Source organism: Numenius arquata, chromosome 8, assembly GCF_964106895.1.
Source record: "Numenius arquata chromosome 8, bNumArq3.hap1.1, whole genome shotgun sequence".
In the NCBI taxonomy this organism is placed as follows: domain Eukaryota; kingdom Metazoa; phylum Chordata; class Aves; order Charadriiformes; family Scolopacidae; genus Numenius; species Numenius arquata.
In genome coordinates this window covers 13,095,973-13,121,254 of record NC_133583.1, presented here as the reverse complement: position 1 = coordinate 13,121,254, position 25,282 = coordinate 13,095,973, and the positions used below count along the sequence as shown (strand labels likewise).

The 25,282-nt window shown below is 38.1% G+C and overlaps 1 protein-coding gene across 2 annotated transcripts in view; it reads right to left on the bottom strand.

The window, feature by feature from the left end:
- Positions 1-25,282, bottom strand: part of EEFSEC (eukaryotic elongation factor, selenocysteine-tRNA specific) — a 126,962-nt gene that overhangs the window by 49,100 nt on the left and 52,580 nt on the right. For both annotated transcript variants that reach the window (XM_074152014.1, XM_074152015.1), the window contains one exon: positions 6,315-6,956. In XM_074152014.1, coding sequence (XP_074008115.1) covers positions 6,315-6,956 — 642 coding nt within the window. The remainder of the gene's footprint in view (positions 1-6,314; positions 6,957-25,282) is intronic.

The following is a 25,282-nucleotide window of genomic DNA, read 5'->3' as shown; positions in this document are numbered from 1 at the left end:
GTTCTGCAGAGAGCCCAGGTCACTGCCTGTGCCTGCAGGCAGCACGCAGTCAATTTTCACTGTACAGTTTGGCTCGTTGCTCACTTTGTGCCCGCATTAGTCTGCGCCCCTTATCAGTCACCCAGAAAGCGCCATTCCCTGGCCGATGCAGCGTTTTACTTGCTATCCTGCTGGAACTACAGTGACACTATGAGAAAACAGCAGATGAAACATTAGCCCTAGTAAGCAACTGAAACATCCTTTAGCTAGGAAAAAAAAAAAAAGTCAGATGGAAGAATCTAACTATCTGAGCAGGTAAAATTTACGTCTCTTCATTCCTAGCAGCACTGCAACCATGCAACAGAAAATTTAAGGAATACTATTTCCGTGGCACGTATTTTACATACAGTGCACAGGCACAACTATGTGAAATAAATATTACTGATATCTAGAAAGGATTCAGTGAAAAAAGTACCCCCGCTGCTCACACATGATCACACACCATAACTCAGGATTCTTTCCAGACAGGAATACTGCGTCACTCCCATGCTAACGTACCACCTCCCCAAGCAAAGACAACCTCCCCAGAAGTTTGTATCATCCCCTAAGTGAACCACATTGGATGCTCCTATTCACTCATGGGCAAGTTCCTTTTTCCTCCTTTGTACCCTCCTTTAGCAGTTTGCTTAAGTGTGTGGCTGAGCTACTGTAAACTTAACACGTACTCTGTAAATTAAATGTTGGTGTTTTCACTCATAAAGAGTCATAAGAAATTAAAAGACAAAATATGGCTGATAATTGTTTAAAAAAAAAAATGCCATTTGCACAACTGCTGCTTTTCCAGCTCCCTAAAGGATAGTCTGGGTCGTTGCTGGTCATCAACAAATTTAAATGGTATTTTCTCAAACTTCCTGCAGTTGCTTAGTAGTACTCATGTCCACAATATCCCATCCTTCTTCTAAACAGCCAGAAAAATCTGTTAAGTGATGGTGACCTTCTATTTGACCACTCAGGTAATGCACTTGCTCTGACACAGCTCTTGTTATCCTACTGTAAGAAGAGGGGAAAAAAAACAACCAACACTTTCTTTTAAAAGATGCTGAAAGATAAGCTTTTTCTCTTCCATTCAAGCAGAGAAGAGATGCTCTGATAAAAATCTTGATAACTTACCCTCCTTTCACATCTTGCTCCTGCAACAATACTTTTCTCCTTGGGGACACTTAGATCACACCAATATTCAAACAATTAGTAACATGTTGTTATTAAGCAATAAGCGATCCTTCCTCCTCCAGAATCTAAAAGCATGCTAAGCTACATGATGGCCTCAGTCCCTAAAAGAACAAGTTCCACAAGAAAACTTGCTATCCAGCAACCTAAAAAACTTGGGAACAGAGTGGCTATAAATAAAACTACAACATCCCACAGCTGTGACACATGAAACTGCTGAAGAAACAAGCGCAATGTGATTACCATCAAATAAGTAAAGCCTAAGAGCAAGGCAAATAATGAGAAAAATATATTAAGAACTTTGAAATACACAGAGAGAATTAATTCTTCTTAATATCAAAGGAACACAGAGAAAGTATCTTTAGGAAGGACAAGCCTGTTCTTATAGGAAAACGTTCTGCTACGCTTAAAACGGGAAACAATCACAGCTGAGATACACATTTATTTTTCCCTACACAAGCTTGGAAGTGCAGAAGGTGTAGCTCGCACTATGCCAGCAAGGCAGAGAGTTTTCCTTCTCCTTTTGTTTCTGCCACAGAGCTACTGATTTACGAGCATCCTCGACAATAGGACTCTGTGGCAACCATCCTAAGATAAATCCTGCTTGTGCAAACACTTTCAAAACAGGCAGAATATCTGAGTCACACAGGAAAGCACGATGCAGTTCTACGGTTCACCTTTCAGTCGAAGCTCGCTGCACTCAACCTGCATGTCCATGGAAGCCAAAGAACAAATAACATGACAAACATAAAGGATTTATCCCAGGAACCGAGTAACCAACTGCCTCATGAGTCAGACTAATCTGCAACGCTGCGTGGAAGTAAAATTCAGAGAGGAAGATATTTCAGAGATGGCATTAGGATTAGTACAATTCTCTCTCTGCCCACAGAACTGCAAAGAGCTGGCTGGTGAGCAGCCCGTCTCCAGAAGCACAAGACCAAGGACAACACAGTTGCTTTTTGTCTCCAGAATTTGCTTGTCCCCGACTCCAGGGGCTGCTGACCTGCTGCAGTTTAGCAAGCCCACATTCACAGCCTCCACCATATACAGATTCAGAGGGATGAACTTTCTTCACGGCATCTCATTTTCCCTTTTTTTTTTTTCCACCAAGATTCCCACATCACCCTCTTTAAAGTGACACTGGTGTTCACAATAGCCCTCTCAGACCTGCTTTTACCATTTTATCAGCACAAGCCACTTGTTGCCAGCCCGGCTCTTTTTCCTATTGAAAGTACATTTGTCAGGCAGCCAAGGTTTTGCAAAAATAAAGTGTCCAGAGGGCAACAGGCTCCGGCCCCACACAACTACGCCAGAAAGATGCTCGACAGATCCTTCCACTGAACTTCTCCCGTCTCAAGTCTCTCTTTCCAGAGAAAACTGTAGTAGTATTTCACATCATTTTTAAATAGCCCAGTTAAGCAAATACAAGCCTTTGCCAGTGCCCTATTAGTTCTGAGGGAATGGCAGATTTTGATTTTCCTTGAAACTAACCTCTAAAGACTTACTCTAACCCCAAAACAAACCTAGTCTAAAGCAAAACAGGAGCATCCACACACTTCTACAACAATTCAAAAACATCAGGTAAAATCCTAACTCCAGTTTGAATCATGCAACTTTTTTGCAACCAAGATGCAATCCCAGCATAGGTGCAGACCCCAAAATGCCCCATCCTGGTTAGAAGCACGTTTCCTGCACTATGCAGCATCTCAGACAACGTTAACTTAACCAAAAAGGCAGATGATAAATGTTTTAAAGCCAAATTTGTCAGATACTACAGTAATACATACCAAAAAATAAATAAATCGGAGGATAAATAAGGAAGGATGTGAAAAGGGAGGCTCAAGGATAGGGTGCAGACAGGCAAATTCAAAGATTCTGATGAGTAACTGTAGTAAGGCTGATTCTTTCACTCCCAGTGCTTCACTCGATCTTAGCATTAAAGAGGCAAGATATCAAAAGGAAACAGTGAGCAGTACAAAAAGTGTAAGGGTACTTGAATTTTTGTAGACTATTTACCATCACTTGAGCAGATGAGAAAAACCAGGAAGCTTTGGCATGACTTTTCACTAAAATGTACTAATTCAAGACTGATTGCTAATTAAAGTATGGGATTTTTTTTACCTTCTTAAAAAATAGTGCTTACCCAGTTCATAGATTTGATTTCTATGTGAAACAGCAAAAGTGTCACACTTGCTTTTAGAGAGCCAAAAAAATATTTGAGAACAAATGTTGTTCTTTTATTAAAAAAATAAACCTTAAAATCCAGGGGGGTGCCATGCACAAGGGGTACAAAAGGAAAGTACTGTGATGCTGAAACTTAATGTATTTACAATTCTTACTATTCCATTAGTGCTCTGAAATTAATCAGAATAGGAACAAAAAGCCAAACCGTAAATGCCTGATTTCTCCTGGGTAAACTGGTAGTTAAACTGCAGGGAATTTATTTTAATTCTAGCAGCAGGTGGGGGGGGCTTGGAGAGCCCACATCAGATTAGCTGCAGCCTTTTATAGATGGGTACTATTGAATTCCACTACACTCCGGTTCCGAGAGCGTGTTTTCAGCCCCTGCTGAACTCGGGAAGGCGGACGGTACATGCCCCTGCCTCCCTCTCTCCCAGCCTTTCGGAAGCTATGAAGCTAATTTTCCCCAGCAATATTCTCTGGAGGAAAAGTTCACTTCTTGTGAAGGTAACATGCATTTTTTAATTATTATTATTTTTTATGCCTCCCCAGGGAAGGTGAGGAGGGGGGAGCTTCCTTGCTCAACAGAGAAAGAAATTTTCCTGTATCTGTGCCAAGAATAGACACCCTAAATTCAGCGATCCTAATCTCCAGCCATCCATCAGCAGCAGGGTGGGACCAGCTGATTCAGATTTTCTATTAGCTAGCCACTTTGTGTACTAAAATAAGTCACCGTACCACCCAGTTGTTCCCACTGCTCTCTGCTCTGCAAAAGCACAGACTTAATCGTAGCTACCTCAGCTAATGCTGCAAGTGCTTCCCCAGCAGGTCCTTTAGAACCGGCACAATCCTCTTCCCACCAACTCTCCCAAGTCCCTGCGTATCCCTGTGACTTCACGTCGTGAGCTTTTCTTACCACACGTGCTCCACTGTCCTTTGGGCACGAATCAGGGAAAACACCCACTTGGGGTATCTACGGTACCACAGGAGGCAGAATCCAAGAACAAATCTAACCTGGAGACAGACTATTCGACGGCAACTATTCATTTACAGGCCCAATTAGTATTCATATAGACAGTGATCAAGGCCCATATATAGGGTACACTGTGTGACAGATAAAGACAGGATAAAATAATAAAACCCCCAGCTGTATGTTTTAAAAGGCATGGGAAAGTATCAAAGTAGTTCACTTATATGTCAGCCTAATATATTACTCTGTTGGTCAAATATTAAATAGCCCTCATTCATTGGTTAGTTTCTAGACCAGAACATAAAATGTGTAATTTGATTAACGTTATTCCATTATTTACACAGTAAAAATCAATAGCAAATACGTAAACTAGCAAAGGACTTTAAAATAACACTAAATAAAAACAATTAACAATGCACGACCGAGGGTAACAGCAAACTCTGTTAACCCAGTCAGACAACTCTCACACAGTTAGAAGTCTGCAGGTTTTCAACTCCCATAGACTAGTGCTGTGCATTGGGGCAAAAATAAAGGTTCATTTCAGTTAAACAAAACACTTTTTTTTTTTTTAAAGCTAAACCAGCAACATCAAAACTTCAGAGGAAAGGGGGAAATACAAATTGCCTGTTTCATCAATTAATGTAGTGAAACATTTAGAAAAGAACCTCACTAATTCAAAATCATTCCCTGACAGGGATCTTGGTTTATTTTTTACTATTAAATTAGTAAAGCAAACAAACAAAAAAGAAAGTACTCCAGAAGTCTGCACTATAAATTGCAAGCATAGTAAGGTATGTTAAGTGTTCAGTCTCCTATAGTAAAGTAAGGAGAGATATACTGTACTCAACACAGCTTTATGGAACTTTGAAAAGAAGTAAGAACGCTAAACATTTTGTTCACACGATCAGGTTTTGGATTAGGAAAATAAAAAATAATAGTTTTTAATTAATAGTTCTTCTAACACATTAAGTAAACATTCGCTAAAGTTTACATCAACTCTGCTCATTTAGGGGTAGGTAATTTAATTATTTATATATTGCACATCTCCACCTAAGCCATTCATCGTGAAAAATTCCACTACGGGATGTATAAACAAATGGTTCTCCACCAATTACTGGAAGGTAACCACCACCAAAATCAAACTTAAGACAGCAGCGTAATAATACCAGGCCAGTACAGGAAGTGTATCTATTTGTACTGAAGGGACAGTAAAAATTCCTAGTTAAGTTTTACTCTAGATGCTAATTCCTCCAGAAAGCACCTCTATTTTCGGCCACAACGAGGTGGGTCAGTTACATACACTGTGGCAGATTAACACCTGTGCAACACAAAGAACATGCATTAATCAAAGCTCCAAGTTCTCCGTGTCATGAGCTTGATCCCACCTTCAGCATCTACAGCTCTGTAAGACATCTTGTAGGAGACTCTTTTTGCTTACTAAAATAATTATTAACAATTACTCAATAAAATATGAAAATGCACACAAGAATTAATAGCGTTCTTTGTGTTATTTAATCTAATGCTACTTTTTATTTGTTTAACACTGCCTTTACATTTTCAGCATAGTGCAGAATAACTATGTAAAATACATCAATAGAAAGCTGGAAGTTTTGTCAACTGGGAAGAGAACAGCGGAGCCACTTTGGAGGGTAAACAAACAAAGCAAGTTTGCAGGAAGAACAGAGTGGCGAGACATCAACAGGATCAAGGAAAAACCAGCATCAAATTACTCAACACTGCATTGAGCTGAATAAACTAGTCACTTAAGTAGTGATTTTCTGACTGTTTGCAAGCAGATGAGATGTAATACACTAGGTATACAAACACAAGAAAAATGTGTATAAAGACTCACGTGGAACATAACAGTGAAAATTCTATAGCCCACCAATATATGTAGTTACACAGAACAAGTATTTCCCCTTCCCATGTACAGAATTAAAAAGACAGGACAGCTTACCCTTTCCACTTGTCCTTCTTTATGCTTCAGTTTGTACACTTTCAGCTTTGGGAGGAAAGTCTCCATGTAGTTCTTGTCTTCCATGCCCTGGAGCAGTACCCCATGGAACGCCAACCTGCAGGTATTTGTGTGAATATCTGTATCCAGCTTGGAGCCGATCACAAGGCAGAGTTTAGGACAAGTGACTGGTTTTTCAAACTCTAGCAAAGCCCACTGTTGCCTTGGGAGCTGGACTTCTCCTGCCTGGTCATTTTCTTTGTTCTCCTCTGAAGAATTTGAGTCCTTGGACAAATATTCCTCTTGATAAAGATAATCTTTTTCAAAATCAAAAACATTTTCTTGAATTTCTTCATTGAAGTCAGCAGGGGCTGGACTGAAAAACATCACTCTTCCCATAACTGTTTCATGACCAACCGTGATATGGAACTTGGCCTTGGTCTGAAGAGCTCCTCGAAAATACTGGATTTTCTTCAGGGAAATTATTGCAGCATGGATGGTTTGAAGTGATTCTGGGGTGCAAATTAGGCCTCTTTCTAGCAGTTTGGGATCAAACTGGGTTACACAGATACCTACTCTGTCACCCTGCATAGCATAAGTCACAGGAGTATGGAACATCTGCATGGACTTGACTTTCTTTGTCACCTATTGATGAAAGAGCAAGAAAAAAAAAATGAAGCAATTTTTGCACGAGAGCATCACAAGTACAAAGCCACATAATCACACCCTGCTGTCTTGTAAGATGACTGACCTTCTAGAAGAGTCCACAATTCAAAAAGTAGGAAGCGAACAGACTGAGAACATACCCCATCATTTAGAATTAACCCAGATTTGAGCCTCTTGGCTTATTCTACTTCTGTTCATAAGACTGTAATATTACATCATGGCCAGAATTATGTTGATATTTGCATCATCTGTGCTGCAATACATACCATCTGCAAATCAACAGATACACCCACACCATGGAATAGCTTACTTAATGTACTGCCCTAAGCACCTGCACCATCAAGTGTAGCACTACAATATACATCCCTGCAACTACGTGACTGTTTTCCCACCCCTTCTATGACAATTGTTTCATACGCTACTTTGACTTGGTTGAATTCAACTGTAAAATAGTCAGAACAAAAAACCTTTCCTTATAACGTATTTATACAACACTGAGCACAATGAAATCTTGTAAACCATCACTGCAAAATAAATAGCAACACAAAACCCTACCATCTCCTAGCCTATGACATTCGTATATTTAAAAAAAAAAAAAGTCCTTAAAGCTTTTTTTGCAAAGATTTGAATGTTCATAAACACATGGCTAGCATGGCTCTCACTGAAATGTGGGGTTCTACCTGTTAGGATTATCATAGGAAAACTGCAGCTCTGGCCACCACTTATTATCAAAATTTGTTTCAGTCTTCCCAGATGCTATAAAAGTTTAACCTTAATGAGCTTACCCTTTAATAACCCTCCCCCCTAGTTTGCATGCAACCAAATGTTTATTCTGATAAGGTGTTTATGTTGCCACCTGTTGCATTCATACTAATGCTTGACATTTGGATAAGTAACCACTCTGCTTTAAGTACCTATATGAGATATCAAGCTTTTAATATTGAAATTGTATTTTTGGCAATAAAAAAAAAAAATTATCTCCTAAAGAAATATTACATACTTGGACAAGAGTCCTTAGTACAGAAAAGTTATACACAACATATTTTTTGAAGGGCTGAAACCTCAAAATTCAGATCCAAGAACTGAACTCTCCATGGGAACGCCCCATCCCAGAGATCATTTCTTTAGTACGTCTTTATCAATACACAATAGATCATACTGTAAATGCACACACAACATTGCTTGAACTGATCTCAACTCTCAGCATAATTCTTCTTCTCTCTCCCTTTTCTTAGTACCAATTCTACAGATATCAAAAAGGTTCATGTCAAATGCTGCTGTGCAATTCTCAGCATTCAAGCCATTTGTACCTGTCTTACTCAGCTGGACCATTCTCAAATCAATCTCCAACCACTGCCTGCCCCTTAGCAGCCCGTCTTCTAATGCTGGCCCACTCCATTTATCTTCTAAGTAAGAACCCAAAATACGCAAGCACTGGTGAAGAGAATCCCAAACCAAAGGATTGGACTCAGCAGATCTGGGCTTCATCCTCAGTGTGTCACACAGCTTAGAGCACATCATTTAGGTCAGACGACTCGGAACAGTCTAGAGAAGTTAACCTTATCAATTTTAATCACAGAATCGTTTACTTGCAGGATAATACTAAAAATATCAGCTTTTTTCTGCACCTTATTTGCAATGCATAAGTGGAAACAAAACTGGTTTTCACCTTTTCCTTTTCTACAATGCCTGCTGCTCTGTACGTATTTGGCTTCCAGCAAATCTTTGTATTCCTATTCCCAACATCACCAAACTAAGCAATACTAAGAGAAGACTGTAGAAGAAAAAAAAAAAAAAAAAAGGAAGAAAGACTCAGAGGGGAACAAATTGCAGAAACTTAGATCAAAATAGAGAAGCAGATGAAAAGTCTATTGGCTGAACTAAACCCTTCAGTAACTGGAATAGAAAGAGCTCTCCCAATAAGTCAGCAAAAAAATGGTCACAGGCATACACAGAAAGCTGATTTTAAAAAGGGAAAAAAAATCTAGCAGCTGCATGGCTTCTGGAAAACAACAAAAATCCTGTATTCCTTCTTGAAATCGTAATTATACAAATATCAACGGCCATGAGCTTCACCACTACAAATATTGTTTGGGTTCCCTGGATCTCTGGCTGCTAACCAAAACCAAAAGAAACGCCCTTTTTAGATATTATAATAAGTTATTATTGCAACATTTTTCAAATCAAATGCCACATCAATGCCTGTGGATTCTTGGAGAATCCACAGAACATTATGAGAAAGAAGATCCAAGAGATGTGTTCGTGTAAGAGGAAAACCCCTCACTAAAAAGCCCTGACCGAAATATAGTTAAGATCATACCAAACTAATGTCAGAACCGACTTAAAAAGCTATTCTAAACACTCACTAGGATTTCAGCTTCAAGCATTTTTATGCTCAAATATATACTCATTATCCCTTTAGCCAAACCTCCTAAGACAGTACAACCTATATCTAGATGGACTGGGGAGCAACAATTTAGCACTCGCCTCCATCTCTCTACGCATTCCCAAGGTTGTACTCCTAAAGGTTGGCAGGACGGTGGCTTGAATCAAACCATTCCTTCTTCCATTCTCTACAACCTACCCCTCCCTCTCCAGTTCCAATCATTGTGATAGTTGCAACACTGGTGATACAAGTAATGTTTAAAGACTTTAAAAGAAATAGAAGGTTTTCTAAATATACGTGTTTCAAAGGAATGAACAAACACTACAAGATTGAAATCGCCATGAGAAGTACCAGCCTAAACTATGGGAGGTTGAAAGACTTCTGTGATTTCCTATGTAATAATACCAGCAGTAGATCTTCCATCTTCTGCAACCACAGACAGGGTGAATAAACTGACAAGAACTAAGGAACCTTCCATCCCTGTCGCTCCACAATACAAAACTGGAAGACGCACAAAAGACCTATGCAGTTTTCTACCTTAAACAGAGCCACAAATAGATTTTTTTCTTTATTTTACTATTAATATTCCAGTATATAATATTACTTTTTAGATACTACCCACCTAAACAGTTAAGTTATTACAGGGAATATTTGCCAGTCTCTAAAACGGTCTACACAGATTTATCCGAAATATTTTAAACAGAACTCAGATAACAATAAAGAACAAAGATTGTGTTTAAAAATGCCTATTCTTGTGTGCTTATACTCAGAATACACCTTAGCTTTTAATTAGGGATCTATGAAACATTCCTCAAAAGTGTTCTGCCTACTTTCTCCCCTTAAATTAACTCAAATGATTAGGCTTGATGTATCTGACATGCAGCCCATAAATAACAATCAGAAGGAGAATTAGCAAGTACTTTGAAAATACTCACTTCATGTGACTAAACTTTCTCAATGAGACTTGCAGTTCTCAGCCATGGCATACAAATCTGGCTTGTATCAGAACACTAGCTGTGTTCTTCCACATTTCTCAGTTAAACTACATTAGAAAGAGTATACAACTGTAAAGTCACTTTAAATGACAAAAGCTTGCTTTAATTCCTATGTGTAGGAGAAACTTTGCAGTGGAGTTATTGCAATTACAGGAGTATTTTCCAGTATTGCAGGAGGCTTGAACAGGATGGCTCCCGTTCATACATTTGCCGAAGGTCCTCGCAGTCTCCAATGCAAGTTTCAAGACTCAGAACTTGACTTATTCTCTTTCAGGCTGCTCTTTCAGAAAACAGCATCCTAATTAAAAAACAACACTGAAAATTTGCAGAATAGCGTAAAGCTGTTTCCCCCCAACCAAAGCAGGTTACCTGAGCTGCCCCCAACTCTCTCGGAGGAGGGAAGCTCCTCACGATGGCTGCGTTCACCAGAGCTTTAAGAATCACCTGATTTCTTCGTAGCTGAGTCTGGCTTTCAGACAGGTCTGCTTGTCCTGGGTCACATCAAGGGAAAGATATGGCATTACTCAACCTATTGAAAATCAGCACTTCTTGCTAACCTATCTAGTATCTTGCAGATGATTTAATCAGCCCATCTAGATTTGTTTTAAATGTAAATAGTTTTTCCCCTTATATTCACGGTATTCTTGTATCTAAAGTTCCCATACACATATCAGAGGACAGAAGAAAAGTAAATGGGAAGAACTTATTCAAGCCCATTCCTCTTTTTCCTACTCGTTCTCAGTACCAGAATCAACTGTAAATGAAGCACAGTATCTTAACTGACCATAAACTCTGATCCAAGAGCATAACATATGTAGGAATCAGAATCTAAGCAGAACAATGCTAGAGTGCACTAAGGTGATTGGGAAAGGAGGATTAGATCACACGAGAACCGAGTTGGAATTGCGTCTCCTTCAAAAGGTCAGATGTGGAACCAGCAGAGAAGTGAATCAGTGAGTCGATCTGCACCCACTGGATCAAATAACAAGAGCCAAAGTAGCTTTAAATCACCAACTTCCTGTTTTCCGAGCAGACCATGAACATCAGTACAGTATTTCATCCCCTTTCACTCTGACCCCGACTGACAGAGACATTCATCCATGGTTTAAAATACTCCAAATGTAGGGTTTTTCTTCAAGAGACTGCAGTACATAACTAAAACTCATCGTTGTTTTGCCTGGCCTTTAAAATACAAACCTGGAAGCACTGAAAAGGATGCAACTGGCCCTCAGTATTAGATTTGTTTCTCTTATGCAGATCTAATTTCCCTATGTAAGGGATCCCCACGAGTTACAGCACAGTTCTAAACTTTCCCATATTTTCTTTAGCTTTACAGCAACAGAAACTTCAAGTAAGGAGCCGGGGTTGGATCACTCCGTCCACCCATTTACCAACAGAATGACATTAAATGATTCAGAGCATTCTGTCCTGAGCAATAGGAATGCCCAACTGAGGCCTGCCATGACCAATACCTTTGGCATTTCTTTGCATTTATTTCGAGCACCTAGTTTTTGTCCTCAAAATGCTGTCTGTAAGACTTCTATCTCATCTTGGCCATGAAAATTAATGCAAGGCCCTTTTTAGCAATCCACTAAATAGAGACGTATCTTACTTTCTTTTGATGAATTGGGCGTTTAGATGCAAAAAGAAAGTGTACAATATTGAGTGCAACTTTAAAGAGACAGACTTTATTGCATGCAAACAATGTAGGTAAACACGGAAAACTTGGATACTATTATAAAACTTCCTACAAACTTCACTAAGAAATTCACACACGTTTTGTTTTCTAATAGTGGCACAAGGGAATTGATTATATCTCATCATATAAATCAAGAGCCATGTGTTGAAATCTTACATCATTTGTAAAGGGATTTGCTTCACTTTTTAAATTTTATTTGTATAATCACATTAATGTTCCTAAAGCATTATGTAAAGGTCTATAAAAAGAGTGAGAAATAAGAAGTTTATGTGTTCAAACGCAGATTAAAAAAATGCAAAACAGAAACCAAAAGCACCCAAACAGTTCAGCCCTTGAGATAAACAAATGTATTCAATATAAGAGAACCCGTTATTTGAAGACCAAAGGAAAAGCCCACTAAGATTTTCAAAGCAGTTTAGTACAGACTAATAGAAAACAGGATACAGAAAAAGTCCACTAATGACTTTTTCCCCTGATATGTCAGAGCTTCTTTTCCTTTATTTATCCAACTTCCATTAAGTTATCAACCATATGCCATTGCTCATAGCTTCTTCAGATAAGAGCCTAGCCACCCTGCTGCCTCCCAATGCTGTGAGTGCATCTTCCTGATATAAAAGATACAGGAACCATGCTTCCCTGTAATACTGATGAGAAACTGCAAAGTTAAAATAATTAGTCTTAATAACCTATTAGAGAAAATACTGATTATAAATGCAGTACTTATAAAAGTAGTATTATATATGTATTACCAAAAAAGACCATACTTCAACTGCAGAGGACTCCAACCAGTTTAAAACAAAGATCACATCTCGGAGCCCAGCTGCTAAGAGCTGCATCTTTAAATTTACATCCAGGAAGGGAGAGGAATGGATAAATGAAGAAAGAACCATTTTAACCCTGAGGTTTAGAAATGCATCGAGAGGAAGCCTGCCTGTACCAGCACTCAAACAAGAAAACCCTTGAGAGGTATAAACTGACCATGGACCACAGCACAGTGCCAAATTAAAGAACCACCACCGTAATATCATCCAGTAGAAGTGCCTGCTTACAGCAGCGGAGGAGCAGTGAACTAAGACCCAACTGCACGACCAAAAGGCATCCTGTAGCTGCTGCTTCTGAAAGCAAGGACTGCCTTCCTCCCTATTGCTCTACTACAAATCCAAATAAAGAATAAGGCACCTCATCTTCCTGCTTCCAGTATCACCGCTTGGTGGTCACAGGATATCAAGCTACACTATCACAAAAAAATGCAGCCCACCTGTCTGAAAGGCTATCACAGTTTTTAGGTTTCAGCCAACCGTTGTCTAAGCACATACACTGAAACTAAGCAAAGCTCTAATTCCGACATAAGACTGCTCTTATGTGCAAGCAGATATTTTCATAAATTCTCATCTAAACACAAAGCATGACGAATTCTTTGCTTTATGAGGAATGATCATTCCCAAGCAAAGCTGAGTCCTATAGATGAGTAAGCAGCTGTCTGTTTAGTGAAGAAGGCAAACCATTCCTGTTTGAAAGTGTCAAAAAGACACCTAAGCTGTGAAGGCACAAAAGAGCAACAAGCAGCTTTCAGAAATCACGAGTCAAGGTCTCTGCCCTACTCCATCCACATAAATAAAAAACCCTTTTATTTTAAAAGCTAAGATATGGAATATTTTCTTAATTCTGAGATGCCTTTGGGGTTCATGTCATATCTCAGTGAACATTGAGAAACATTAGCTCCAAATCTTCAGCTAGGATTTCAGAACAGCATAAAATGGAGCTGAAACGGGAGCTGTCAGTAGCACACTGTCAAACAGCAATCACACGATGCAAACTTTGCCCACTGCTCAGGTTGTGGAAAGTCATCTCTTCTGATTCAGCATCACAACGGCAGCAAGGACAAAGAGCAGAAACCTCAAAGAGTCAGAAACAATTCCAAGTTTGAGGGTGCCGCCAAGATCACGTGGCTTTATTAACAATTTTCTGAAAGATCTTGATTATTTCTAGAATCGATTATTTGTACATGCCCTCACTTTGCATCCAGGTAGCAAAGGAATATAGCATCTTGAGGAAAAACTATTTCACACAGAATGATTCCTTTAACTTAATTTTTTCAGCGAAGTTTATAAGGGCATCACCATATGAACACTGTGGTGCTTAAGTAATGCCACACGTGCTATCGGATTTTATTCATTATACTCCTCCTCCTGAGAAAATAACACCATAGCCTGAAGAGCCTGCACTGCAACACTGGAATAAAGAAATATAAAGAGGGATACTAAAATCCCTTTAGCTTAATTCCTTTCCCATCATCTAAAATATGGCTATGCACTCAGTCAATAAAGAATCAGGTCAGTGACCCTACTCTCACGCTCCTCTGCTTTAATACTGTAACTGTAATTTAAATTACAAGTATGCTATATTCATGCACACAATCACAAATCAAAAATTAGCAAACGTTAAGATTTTGCGCATAAAGTTAAGTGACCATCTGTGCCTATGTGTTCTACTATAGCCTTTAAGTATATAATCTCGATTTTTTTCAACAGAATTGAACCCATCCCATGCACAGGCTGGACAAAGCTCACTGAATAAGAAAACTTTCCTCTATTTCTTTTCTTCTCGTGACTGAATTGCCCTGAATTAGTTATTTACTATAAACCATTACATTCACACTGGATTGCATGTATGTTATCTTACCGGAGCATTTATTTAGTAAAATTCAGTAATCTCATCACCCTTGTGGTATAATGTGGCATTATGCCTCACTGCAGATAGGAAACTCAGCTGCTTAATCTGTCACAATCCAAATTCTCAAGAAAAACTCAATGTCTAGTCTTTGAAAACAAAAGACTGATTTCTCAGAATATTTATCATTTCATAGCAATTTTCCTCATTCACAGCAAAACTTGCAACAGCCTCAGCCAATCTTCAGATCGCACCAAAACCCCTAATCCCAACCCACACCTCGCCAGCTTCCACATGAGAATGCTGCGAGAGATGTTTCCCAAGCCTTACTGAAGTCATGACGACTCCTGTCTCTGTATTTTGCTACAGAAGGCAATCAGGCTGGTCAAGCACTATTTGACCTTGCAGTATTTCCCAGTAATTACATGTTCTTAATACATTCTTCCGCTTCCACCCTCTACACCTCCTCCTCTGCCTGGGATTCACAAGGGGAACACCAAGAGCACTAAGCCCCACTGCACTTTTACTTTTTCTCTACACTGTCTCTTCTAGATTTGGGCGAATCTATGCACCGGGGAGAACCGCAGCCCCTTTTAATCCTCTGGCCAAAACAGCGTAACAGCCGTACACCTTGAACGCTTGGGGCTGCAGGTAGGGAAAAGATCCCCACACTCCAAGGGTATGTGGAAGGAAGCAGAAGCCGGAGATGTACTATATATCCTTTCATCTCCAAATGACTATAATCTCTCATATGTTTGGTTTTTTTTTTGCAACCGAGAAAGGAATCTTAAGATGTCAAGTATCCTTCAATTAAGTGGTACTGCTTGTGCCATCTATCACTACAGATGACAAAGTATGCATTTTTAAAAGCATAATATAATGGCAATGAGTTTAGCCAGCAAGTATCCAGGCAGAAAACGTCATACCCATAGCAATACTATGACATAGAATAAGCTTAACATTTATATACCAATTAAAATTTCTGCAACTTATAAAAAATATTTCAATAAAACATTTTTCAAAGAAAAAAAAAATCCAAGAAAGTCAAAACCAATGCAAAATGATAGGTTAAATAAAGGCTGTCTGGAATTTTCTTCTACCAACAGAATGAACCGAATTCTTTTTTCCAAATAGATTTAGGTTTAGAACAATAATAATACTTTTATCTGAAGACTTCAAAGTCTCATGCAAAAGAACATATCACAGTAAACACAGGGTTGAAGGTTTTATAGAACTTCTACTGGGATTTTTTTCCTTCTTCTTTAAAAGAAATTTGTTTACTACCAGTCTTTGAAAAGCATAAAAGAGAGGAAACTATAGGGTAAAGAAGTAAAACTTTTACGTGTAAGGAACATTTGGATCTTTGTGAGAAGGCTGGTTTTGGTAGAATGTGCGACATGTAGCCCAATGTGAGTAATATTATATCTCAAATAAAAATCAGCCCATGAATATACATAATCCAAAAGGTAATTCTCCCAATCTCTGAAATGTAATGGAGCCACTCTAGATCACTGAGGCATGAATATTTACCGTATTCAGGCTTTACTGCTCTCGATCTGGGTTCAATTTTGCAAATTAAAATGAAGGCTCTGTGGATAGAGAGATTAAAGAAGAGCATCCCAAAGCCTGCCTGTTTCCTTGGTGTGGTAGCAGTGATCTGGTTACCCTTCTGTTAGGTTATTTCTTTTTACTTAATGGAGTAGGTCAAAAGCAATTGAGAGTGGAAAGAGGAGGTCATTATTGGGTCATAACCTTGGAGTTAAAGGCTCACTAAGGAAAACAAACACAGAGAGAACATAAAGCTGCATTTAAAAATAAAACCTGTAATGAAAAATAATATTTTCAGCTCTTTTCAATTCTATTTTGACAGGTTGAGGGGAAAAATAAGAACAAAGTTCTTTTGCTCATTTCTTTCTCGTGAACAAAATTCTCCTGTCCCTTCTGTAAAATAAGCTCGTTAATAGAAGCCATGATTTATACAAAATGAAACAAAGGTGATGAATAATTACCAAGAGATCTGGTAGGCTTCATTAGCTGTGGCAAACGTTAATATTAATCGTGATGATTGGTACATTTTCTAGGAAATACTCAGAATATAAACACAACAGCATTTTAGTGCCATGCAGCAAACAAGCAAACACAAGTATGCACATCAGTACAAATCAAATGATATGGTGAATTCCTTCTACTAATTACAATCAAAACAAAGGCTACCTCTGCTATGAGAAGAAAAAGGAATGAATTACTACCAGACAAGTATTTTTTCATAATAATCCCTTTTATGAAATAAAAAACAGTTGGTATACAAAATCTTTATAGATTTTTTCCTTGAGGTAGGATTTTTTTGGTAGCAAATTTTGATACAAGTCAGTAATAGCTATTAAGATTATGCGAGTGAATTTATATCCTCTGCACCGTATATTTTCCCAAATCTCAGCAGTTGAGTCTAGAGTAAAGAACAAACGGATTTATCCCTACCACCTTGGCAACTAATACTAAACTATAAAAGAAATAAAGCAGCATGGTGCAAAGTTTGATACAGCAAACGCCAATTCTAATGCACAGATACACGGTAAAAAACAAATGGCCTGTTTCAATTAATCCATTCACATGCAGCTGGGGGAAGAAAGGGGGCAGAAGGGAAGAAAAATGGAGGAAAGAATGAAGAGACTGCATCTTCTGAAACTGGAAATAAAGCAAAAAAGAAGTGGACATCAGCTAGGAAAAACAGCATTTACCATACAGAGGTGCCATATCTAATGAAGTAAGAAATTCACACTCTTTTTTGCCTCTGAGCTACATCCTGGTACCAAAGGGTTACTGTGCTTTGAAACCTTCACCAACGGCCTTACTAAACATTTAATATTTTTCTTTCTGCTTTCTTAAAGGCCCCAGATGTGTTCTTGCAGATCAAAAGAGACCAACTTATAAAGCTAAACGAAATCAAGGGCTTTTGTTCCGAGGCATCGTTGCTGAACTAATTATTCCTGGATGTTGTTTAATGAAATAGCGGTGCCATATATTAAAACAGTTAACAGGATGAGTTGCGTGAGTTATAGGAAAGGTCTGATCTGGGATTATAAATTTAAGGTTTTCTTCAAAGGAGATGAAACAAACTACTTGCAACTCCCCAGTCCATTCTGTCACTGGAAGACTGAAATAAAGGAACCCAAAAATGTATGAAAGCTGAAATATCATTCTACATATTTACCCTTCCCTGAATGATAGAGAACTAAAGATGGGGGAGTTCAAAAAGCTCCTGAGATTCTTTGAGATGGGGAAATGAAGATCTAAGTTATCCTGTCTATTCCCTGAATGCTACAAAGCACAAGTTAAAATAAGTATTGGTAAAATCTTAGGAGAAGCTTCATTTTAGATGTACATACACAAAACAAGAAAGGACTCCCATCTTAAAGAACCCAATGCAAATAGTTACCAGAGCAATTATTAAGCTTTTTTATTAACAGGGGGAAATGCTGGGGGGAAGGTAAGCAAAGAGCTACTCCAACATCAAAATCTTGGTAGAATTGGATCTTTTACATTATTTTGCAGCTCCCAACCACACCAGTATTTTTGGTAAAATGCTTATTTCACTATACATTTACCTCACTGAGAGAGACAAAAGACTCTCAAGATCCCTAAGGACATCTCGGACTAGGAAGGCAACTTTTCAAAACCGATGGCTCATATACATTCAGACAATAAACACTTCACTTCCCTACTGATAGTCTCTTCTGTGTTTGTATTTTACAGCCTGACACCGGCCAACCCAACACTTGACACCTAATTAACAGACCTAGGAGCTGGAGGTCCATATATTGATCACACTAAATGGGATTAGTGTGAAATAAAAAGTTCAAAGGGTCTTGACCAAACTTCACCACAGCCCAGCTGTGACAGCTGCTATGAATTTGTGTATCCAGTGCCCCACATTTTTATTAAGAGGGGTCTGGCACACAAGAGTATGCAGTAGCCTATGAGATCACAAAGGTTCCCCTAACAATGTCGAGCTCTGTAACTGTAGTGACTGACTGAGGAAAAAAATCCTCTTGCTTGTTTGCATAGGTCTTTTTGATTAACTCATGAAAAGGGTCCCTCACCTCTCATACAACAAGCATTTACAATAGACGTAGAGTTACGACTCCTTTGCCTCTCAAGGATTTGTTAACTTGCTATGGAAGAGCTGTCCAATTTCAAAAAACCCTAGGCTTGATTATAAAATAAATAACTCCTAATACATACTACAAGCATACCTAGTATATTCTGACAATGACAACCAGGAGCTGTATTCAAATGATAGACCTCCAGACTATTATCTTCTAAACACGCTTTCTATTTGCCTAAACATCTCAGCTGTCATCAGGTGAATAAATATTTCCACATTTTATGCACACACCTTTTTTACAGCGGCAGTCCTACTGACATGATTTTTTAAACCTTCATCAAGATCCAAAGAAGTTACAACTATCACCAATGTACTTCAGTATTTCTGAGTACCCGTGCAAATTAATTTCTTATTTAAAATAAGCTGCCTCATTTTCCAGTATCACAGACACCTGTAGCAGAAATATGGGAAACCTACTGCAACTCCGGGAACAAGTCCATTGTGCAGAGATGTGCGAGTACCACTGCGGCACAGTGGATGCTCAACAGCATTCTCTTGGCTAACATGACATTTACCAAAATATTCAGCATAAACTATGAACAAAACGCAATTTTGCTTGTGTTGGTGCTTTTATTGATTTGTTTTAGGATTCACCCTGTCAGAATATTTTCCAAATTATCTGAGGAAGATCTACTCTGGGAGTTTATATATCAATGATAAGGAAATGGTCATCAGTCAGAATGAAGAGATGCAAAACAGCTGTCAATTTATAAATCATTTTAATCCATTATGGGTCTTTTAAAAGGAAGCTAAATGTGCTCCATGAAGGGACCTTAAAAATAGGCTCACTGAGGCTGCAACATGCATGGGCAACAGACGAGACAGCACTAGAGGCATCACGCAAAAATACCTGACATCAGATCATCAATGACAGAAGCTTGGTAGAAGTAAGGAGGGCAACCTGAAGCCTACAAAAGAGTGGACTGTTAATGCTGGCATGTAAAGGTATTTCACATAGTAAAGAACAATCTTTGATACTTTATACAGTATTGCGGCACACCAAAACCAGCTTCTCTTGCCTTTTGTTTCTCTCTTCTTTTTTTTTTTTTTTCCTATCCCTGCATACCCTCTTCTTCTGCTAGATTTCTCTCCTTGCAGAATCCTCCACTTGCTGTCCTTCAGGCCTCAGGGCTTGTGCCTGCCCAGTCCCACCCGCTCAGATGACCTCCACCAAAATGGCCAATAACATTTCAAAGTACTACAGTTAGGCTTCAAAATTAACATTCCAAGTCTGGAAGAAGATTTCACATGTCTCTGCTCTGCCTGCAGTCAGGACTGGAAAACTGCAACTGTCACTCCCTCGGAGTCTTGAAAGCTAGAACCTTTTCTTTTTAAATTAAAGTTGAAATTACATGTAACCCAAAGTGTGCAGGCCAAAAGCAATTCTTTGAGATGACTGGATCCAGTCCAAAGGAAGCTTATCTAGCCTATCCACCAATGCAAAAATTTGTCCTTATTCACTGTATTATTCAGGTTTGGGGTTTTTTTGGCCAGTGTATTTTTAAAAGTTCCATCAGATTTTTTAGAAGTACTTCTTCATGACCAGGCTTCCTCATTTATAAATTTTTCACTGTAGTCACTAGCTCTCACAGCTCCCATTCCCTCAAAATACTAAGGGATTACATACTTCCTCCGTAGCACAAAACTGCATCATGACTTTCTCTCTTGACACCTTACATATGTTGTAATTGTATGCACCTTCTCAATTTAAAATAACTAAGAAATGCCCAAGGATAACCCACACACACTATGGAGGTAGACATACCTGAAAAAATGTACAAAATTAAAAAACACCCAGTTAAGTTTGCTCTTTACTAAAATCTAGGAGAGATTCCTCATACCAGAAGAGCATTTTAAAGGGAAACAAAGGCAACAGCTTGCAATTGAAAACGCACCACTGTAACACCAGGGAGTTACTGCTGCTCTTTGTAGGGTGGCTCTGCTAAGGAGACCCCACCACACCAGCCAACACATCTACCGACTGTTCTTCATTAGCCAAAACATTCTTAAAAACCAAAACAGCATTTGCCCTCATCTTTAAGGACAACGTTACGCAGAGGATATCAGCATTTATCTCAGTGCAAATCAATGCTGAACTTGGATTGTATATCCTAGAGTCTCTTAAATATAGCAAAAAAGCACTGTCTCCCTATGTTACAAGTTTATGTTCTCTTTATTCTAAAAGATGCATTAATATTCTTCTACTGTAAATATAAATATAGAAGATACCCATCACAGTGAAACTGCAAGATTTGGTTACTTGCAATTTTAGGAGACTGGACTAAGACACAATTCGGGATGCACACTCTGGTCCTGTATTTGATGAGTTTTTTAGCACAAGTCAAACGGCTTGAAAAGAAAAAATAATTTTACTGGAAGTGACTGGGTATCTTTATTTAGGAAGAAAAAAAACGTCTAAATAGAAAAAACTACAGTAAGTCAGGACTGAATCTGAAACTAAGAACCGATGATATCATTCAAAAGAAAAATGTCAGCGTTAGAAAATCTTGCTACTACAGCCAACATTGATTAGAAGAAATGAAGTCAGCAAGCTGGTACAACTGGTTGAAGTTTTATCACTGTCTTTCAACAGGAGGAGTGGGGGAAAGATAATTTAAACACAGATGAGGCCAAAGATAAACAGAAAAATAAGGAAAGCTTTTAACTTGGCCAATAAGCCAAGTTTCCAAAGTCACTCTAAGTAGATGCTTGCTCCAAACTAAAGAGCCCTAGCTTCAAAAATCAGTAAAAACAGAAGAAAAACATACATGCAATACTTAAGCATACATTTATATACCACTTACTCTACATGAAACATATGTACGTTTCATAATCCTTCAGAAGATTAGATTTAGAGGAGAAAATTTTTAAAATTAAGTTTAATAGACAAAATGGCTGCTTTAAGTCACTTAACATTTTCATTTTTCTGCCTTTACTAAAAGGAAAAACAATACCGTACCACTGGAATATTCTCTGTTCAATCAGCAGCATCATTTTTTGCATCCTCCTTAGATATCATTTTATAACTATGACAGTGTTTTCTCCCTTTTCCTGCAAAAGGTAGGTACCACTTATTGCCTTTGTTTTTCTTATTTTATTAAAGTGGGATTAATTTTTGGAAGTGTTTGGAAAACATTCCACCTTCTTATTTTTCTAAAGATATTATTTAAAATCCCCAAAGGATGTTAATATTTAATGAAAGCATAGGGTTAACCTATTAGAATATCAAGTCTGACACTTTATCTAAGGTGAAGACTTACTTTAGTTGCTTCAAAAGAAAAACATGAAACCCCAGTACCTTACCAACTGTGCAATAATGAAAATGAGGTTGTAATGAATTCCAGTCTAACCCTCAATAGTGGATTCCAATTACTGTACTCGTAGGAGAAGTAAAAATATTGACAAAATATAACACCATTTTTTCTGATAAAGCGGTGACCAATGCTGCAAAAAACGATCCCGCAGATATAAATCAGGTTCCCACTCAAACTTCACTTTTCTAGTCTTGTTAGATGCCCTGGTATATGAAGGGGTAAACTCTCAATCTACACAGAGACAAGGGAATGAAAAAGGGATGCTAGTATGAGGTTTAGCAGCAAATAAATAGCTTTGCTGTTATAAATTTCAGTAGAAATATTATTAGTTAAACTTAGTGGGCTTTGTGGTTTAATATGCATTCAGCACAAGTAATTTTTCTGCAAGCCTTTGGCTCCATCTGCTGACTTTTAATATTAAAAATAATTGATGAGACTGAAAACGTTCAAGTTTTTGGAACACTTCAGTCCTCTACATTTTTGTAACTGTGGTTCAAAAGGTATAACTAAATATCCCAAGTGTGTGGTCTTGTAATTATGTCAGTTAAAATTATCTTGAAGAAACAATATACCAGCTCTGAGGAGAAGATACCTGAGCGAGCCTGGGATGCACAAGGAGTAAACAAATCTCACTTGGAAGACTGGCTGGAATGAGATTTAAGCAACAGGCATAGATATGGGTGTTTCTGTCACAGAATCACCCAGAAATTAAGTCCAAATCTGAGAAGTGAGATTCTGAGCAGACTAATAAAAAGAACTGAGGATCTATAAGACAGCCCTCGTGAGAGCTCGTTGGAGACATTTGCTCAACACCTGCCTGTGTAGGTTTTGGCTTCTCCCATTTTCACTGAGACATTTGCTTCACAGAAACTAAAGCTTGTTGCATTTATGAATAAAAACCACCATAAAAAAATCACTCTGAAGGTTCAAAAGCCCAAATATTCGCCTGTTGCAGCTCTGATTTATTTTTCATTATTACAGAATTCTGATCATTATCGGAGTGCTACAAACTCGAATTAGATAGAAGTTCCACACAAAAAAATTGCATATGAGAAATGCATCTCAAATACTCTTTAAATATTGCAGGAGAAAGTCTTAGACCCCCAAAGTAAAAAACAGTTAACAGTACTTCATTGGCCATTTTTTACAGTTGAGCAACTAAATCCATCATTAAATAAAAGCAGCCTGATTTACATGCACACTGAGCTCTCGTGGTTGCAAATTATTTGAGTGGTAACTGGGATAATTAGCATCTCTGACAATCATTTTTCCTTTATGACTCTAACTTTGAGTACCTGTACTAGAAAAATCTAACACACACACACACACACACACAGAAAACCCAACACATTCAGCTTTCAAGACTTGCTGTGCCATCTCTGTGAACTCTGAAAAGTACTTTCCCCTTCCTGTCAGCGCAGGAGACGCGCTCAGTCTCTCAAACCAAACCCCACTTGTTACAATTGCTGCGTATGGGGAAGATATTTTTTTTTTTAACATGCCATTCATAGCTGCTTTATCAACCTACTAAATTTTTAATATTTGACTTGCAAAAACACAGGTAAAAAACAATAGATGGAATCAATTATTTTTGCAAGGGGATTTAAACACCGAATGAAGTCTTAACTGTGCTAAAGCTAAGATTAAACAGAATATGAACCAGACCCTAAAGCTCACGCTTTATCACAAAGGTGTGAGAAAAGCTCATCTTCAGAGCTTTGTAGAAAAATACCAAGCTTTTCTGAAATGAAAATATAAAAAACCCTCTTTACATACAGCACATACCACAGATACTGTAGTTTCCAAAATGGTTCTTCTAAAGCTCTTAAATGTTTAGGATGTCTCTTTCAGAGCTGAGACTGAAGCTAAAGAATCCATCACAAAAACCGAAAACAAAATACATGAATTCAAATTCTGAACAAAGATTCCCAGTAAGTTTTAACAGTATATGAAACATTAGGAAGATACAGGACTTGTTTCTATATGGTCATGCTCAGATACAGGTATAGATCCAACAGGTTCAAAACTATACTTACGCAAAGGTTCACGTCAGGGATAATTATCACCCCACAGTTTGAGATTTAGAGAGATATTAAGGGAAACTTAAAAATATAATCACATTTAAGCATAAATCTAAACTCCTGCAATTTGATTTTCCATATCAATGGAAAATGAGCATGCACGCATAATTATAAAATTTTTAATCACATCAATGTATTCCCTCTGTTGAAGTCTGTCTAAATCCTGACTCGAGAAAAAGCCCTGGTGTCAGCATTGCTGGATGACACTGAACAAACGAAAGGCAGGATTAAAACTTCACTGCTGAGCTGGTCAGAAAGAACCTTGTCTGTCAGGGACAACAACGTAACGTAAAACAAAAAGCAATCGTACAAGGTTTGATTTGTGGAGTTACACTCCCTGTGCCGGATAACTTTAACATTATGGATTCAGAGCAACGTTAAGCCAGCCCACTACACATTGTGGATATCTAATGGTATGTTTTTACAACTGTTTGTAATGTACATGTCAGATGGCCCAAGTCTTTCTTGTGAGTCACACCATAACCACAGAACTATGCCTTAATGTTAACTGTTCTTTCTTCCTCCCCATTTAAGTCTGATTCAAAAATTGCTTTGCCCATCTCTCTTCCCACATATGAATCTTTAAAACATCTTGCTAATATTAATTAGCTTCATACAACCCCCATAGACAAGAATTAGAATCACCCTTATTTAAAAAAAAAAAAAAAACACAAACAACCAAAAAACAAAACAAAGATAGTTTATCATGCTTTTGCTGTTTCTAATAAAAAACAAAACAGGACACTTGTGTAAAAAAAAAAAAAAAAAAAACAAAACATAAAACAAAAACACAAAAAACAAAACACAAAAAAGCCCCCAAACCCCTGAAAATAATTTTTAAAAAGTGAATAGAACCCTTACCTTCACATTTGTGTGTTTTTCTAGAAAATTAGTGTCATATTTTAAAAATACTACTTAGCTTCCTGCCAAAAATATCCCTTAAAAAAAAAAAAATCCTCAAATGTTTCTGGTAATCCACCAAATCAGTCCAAAAA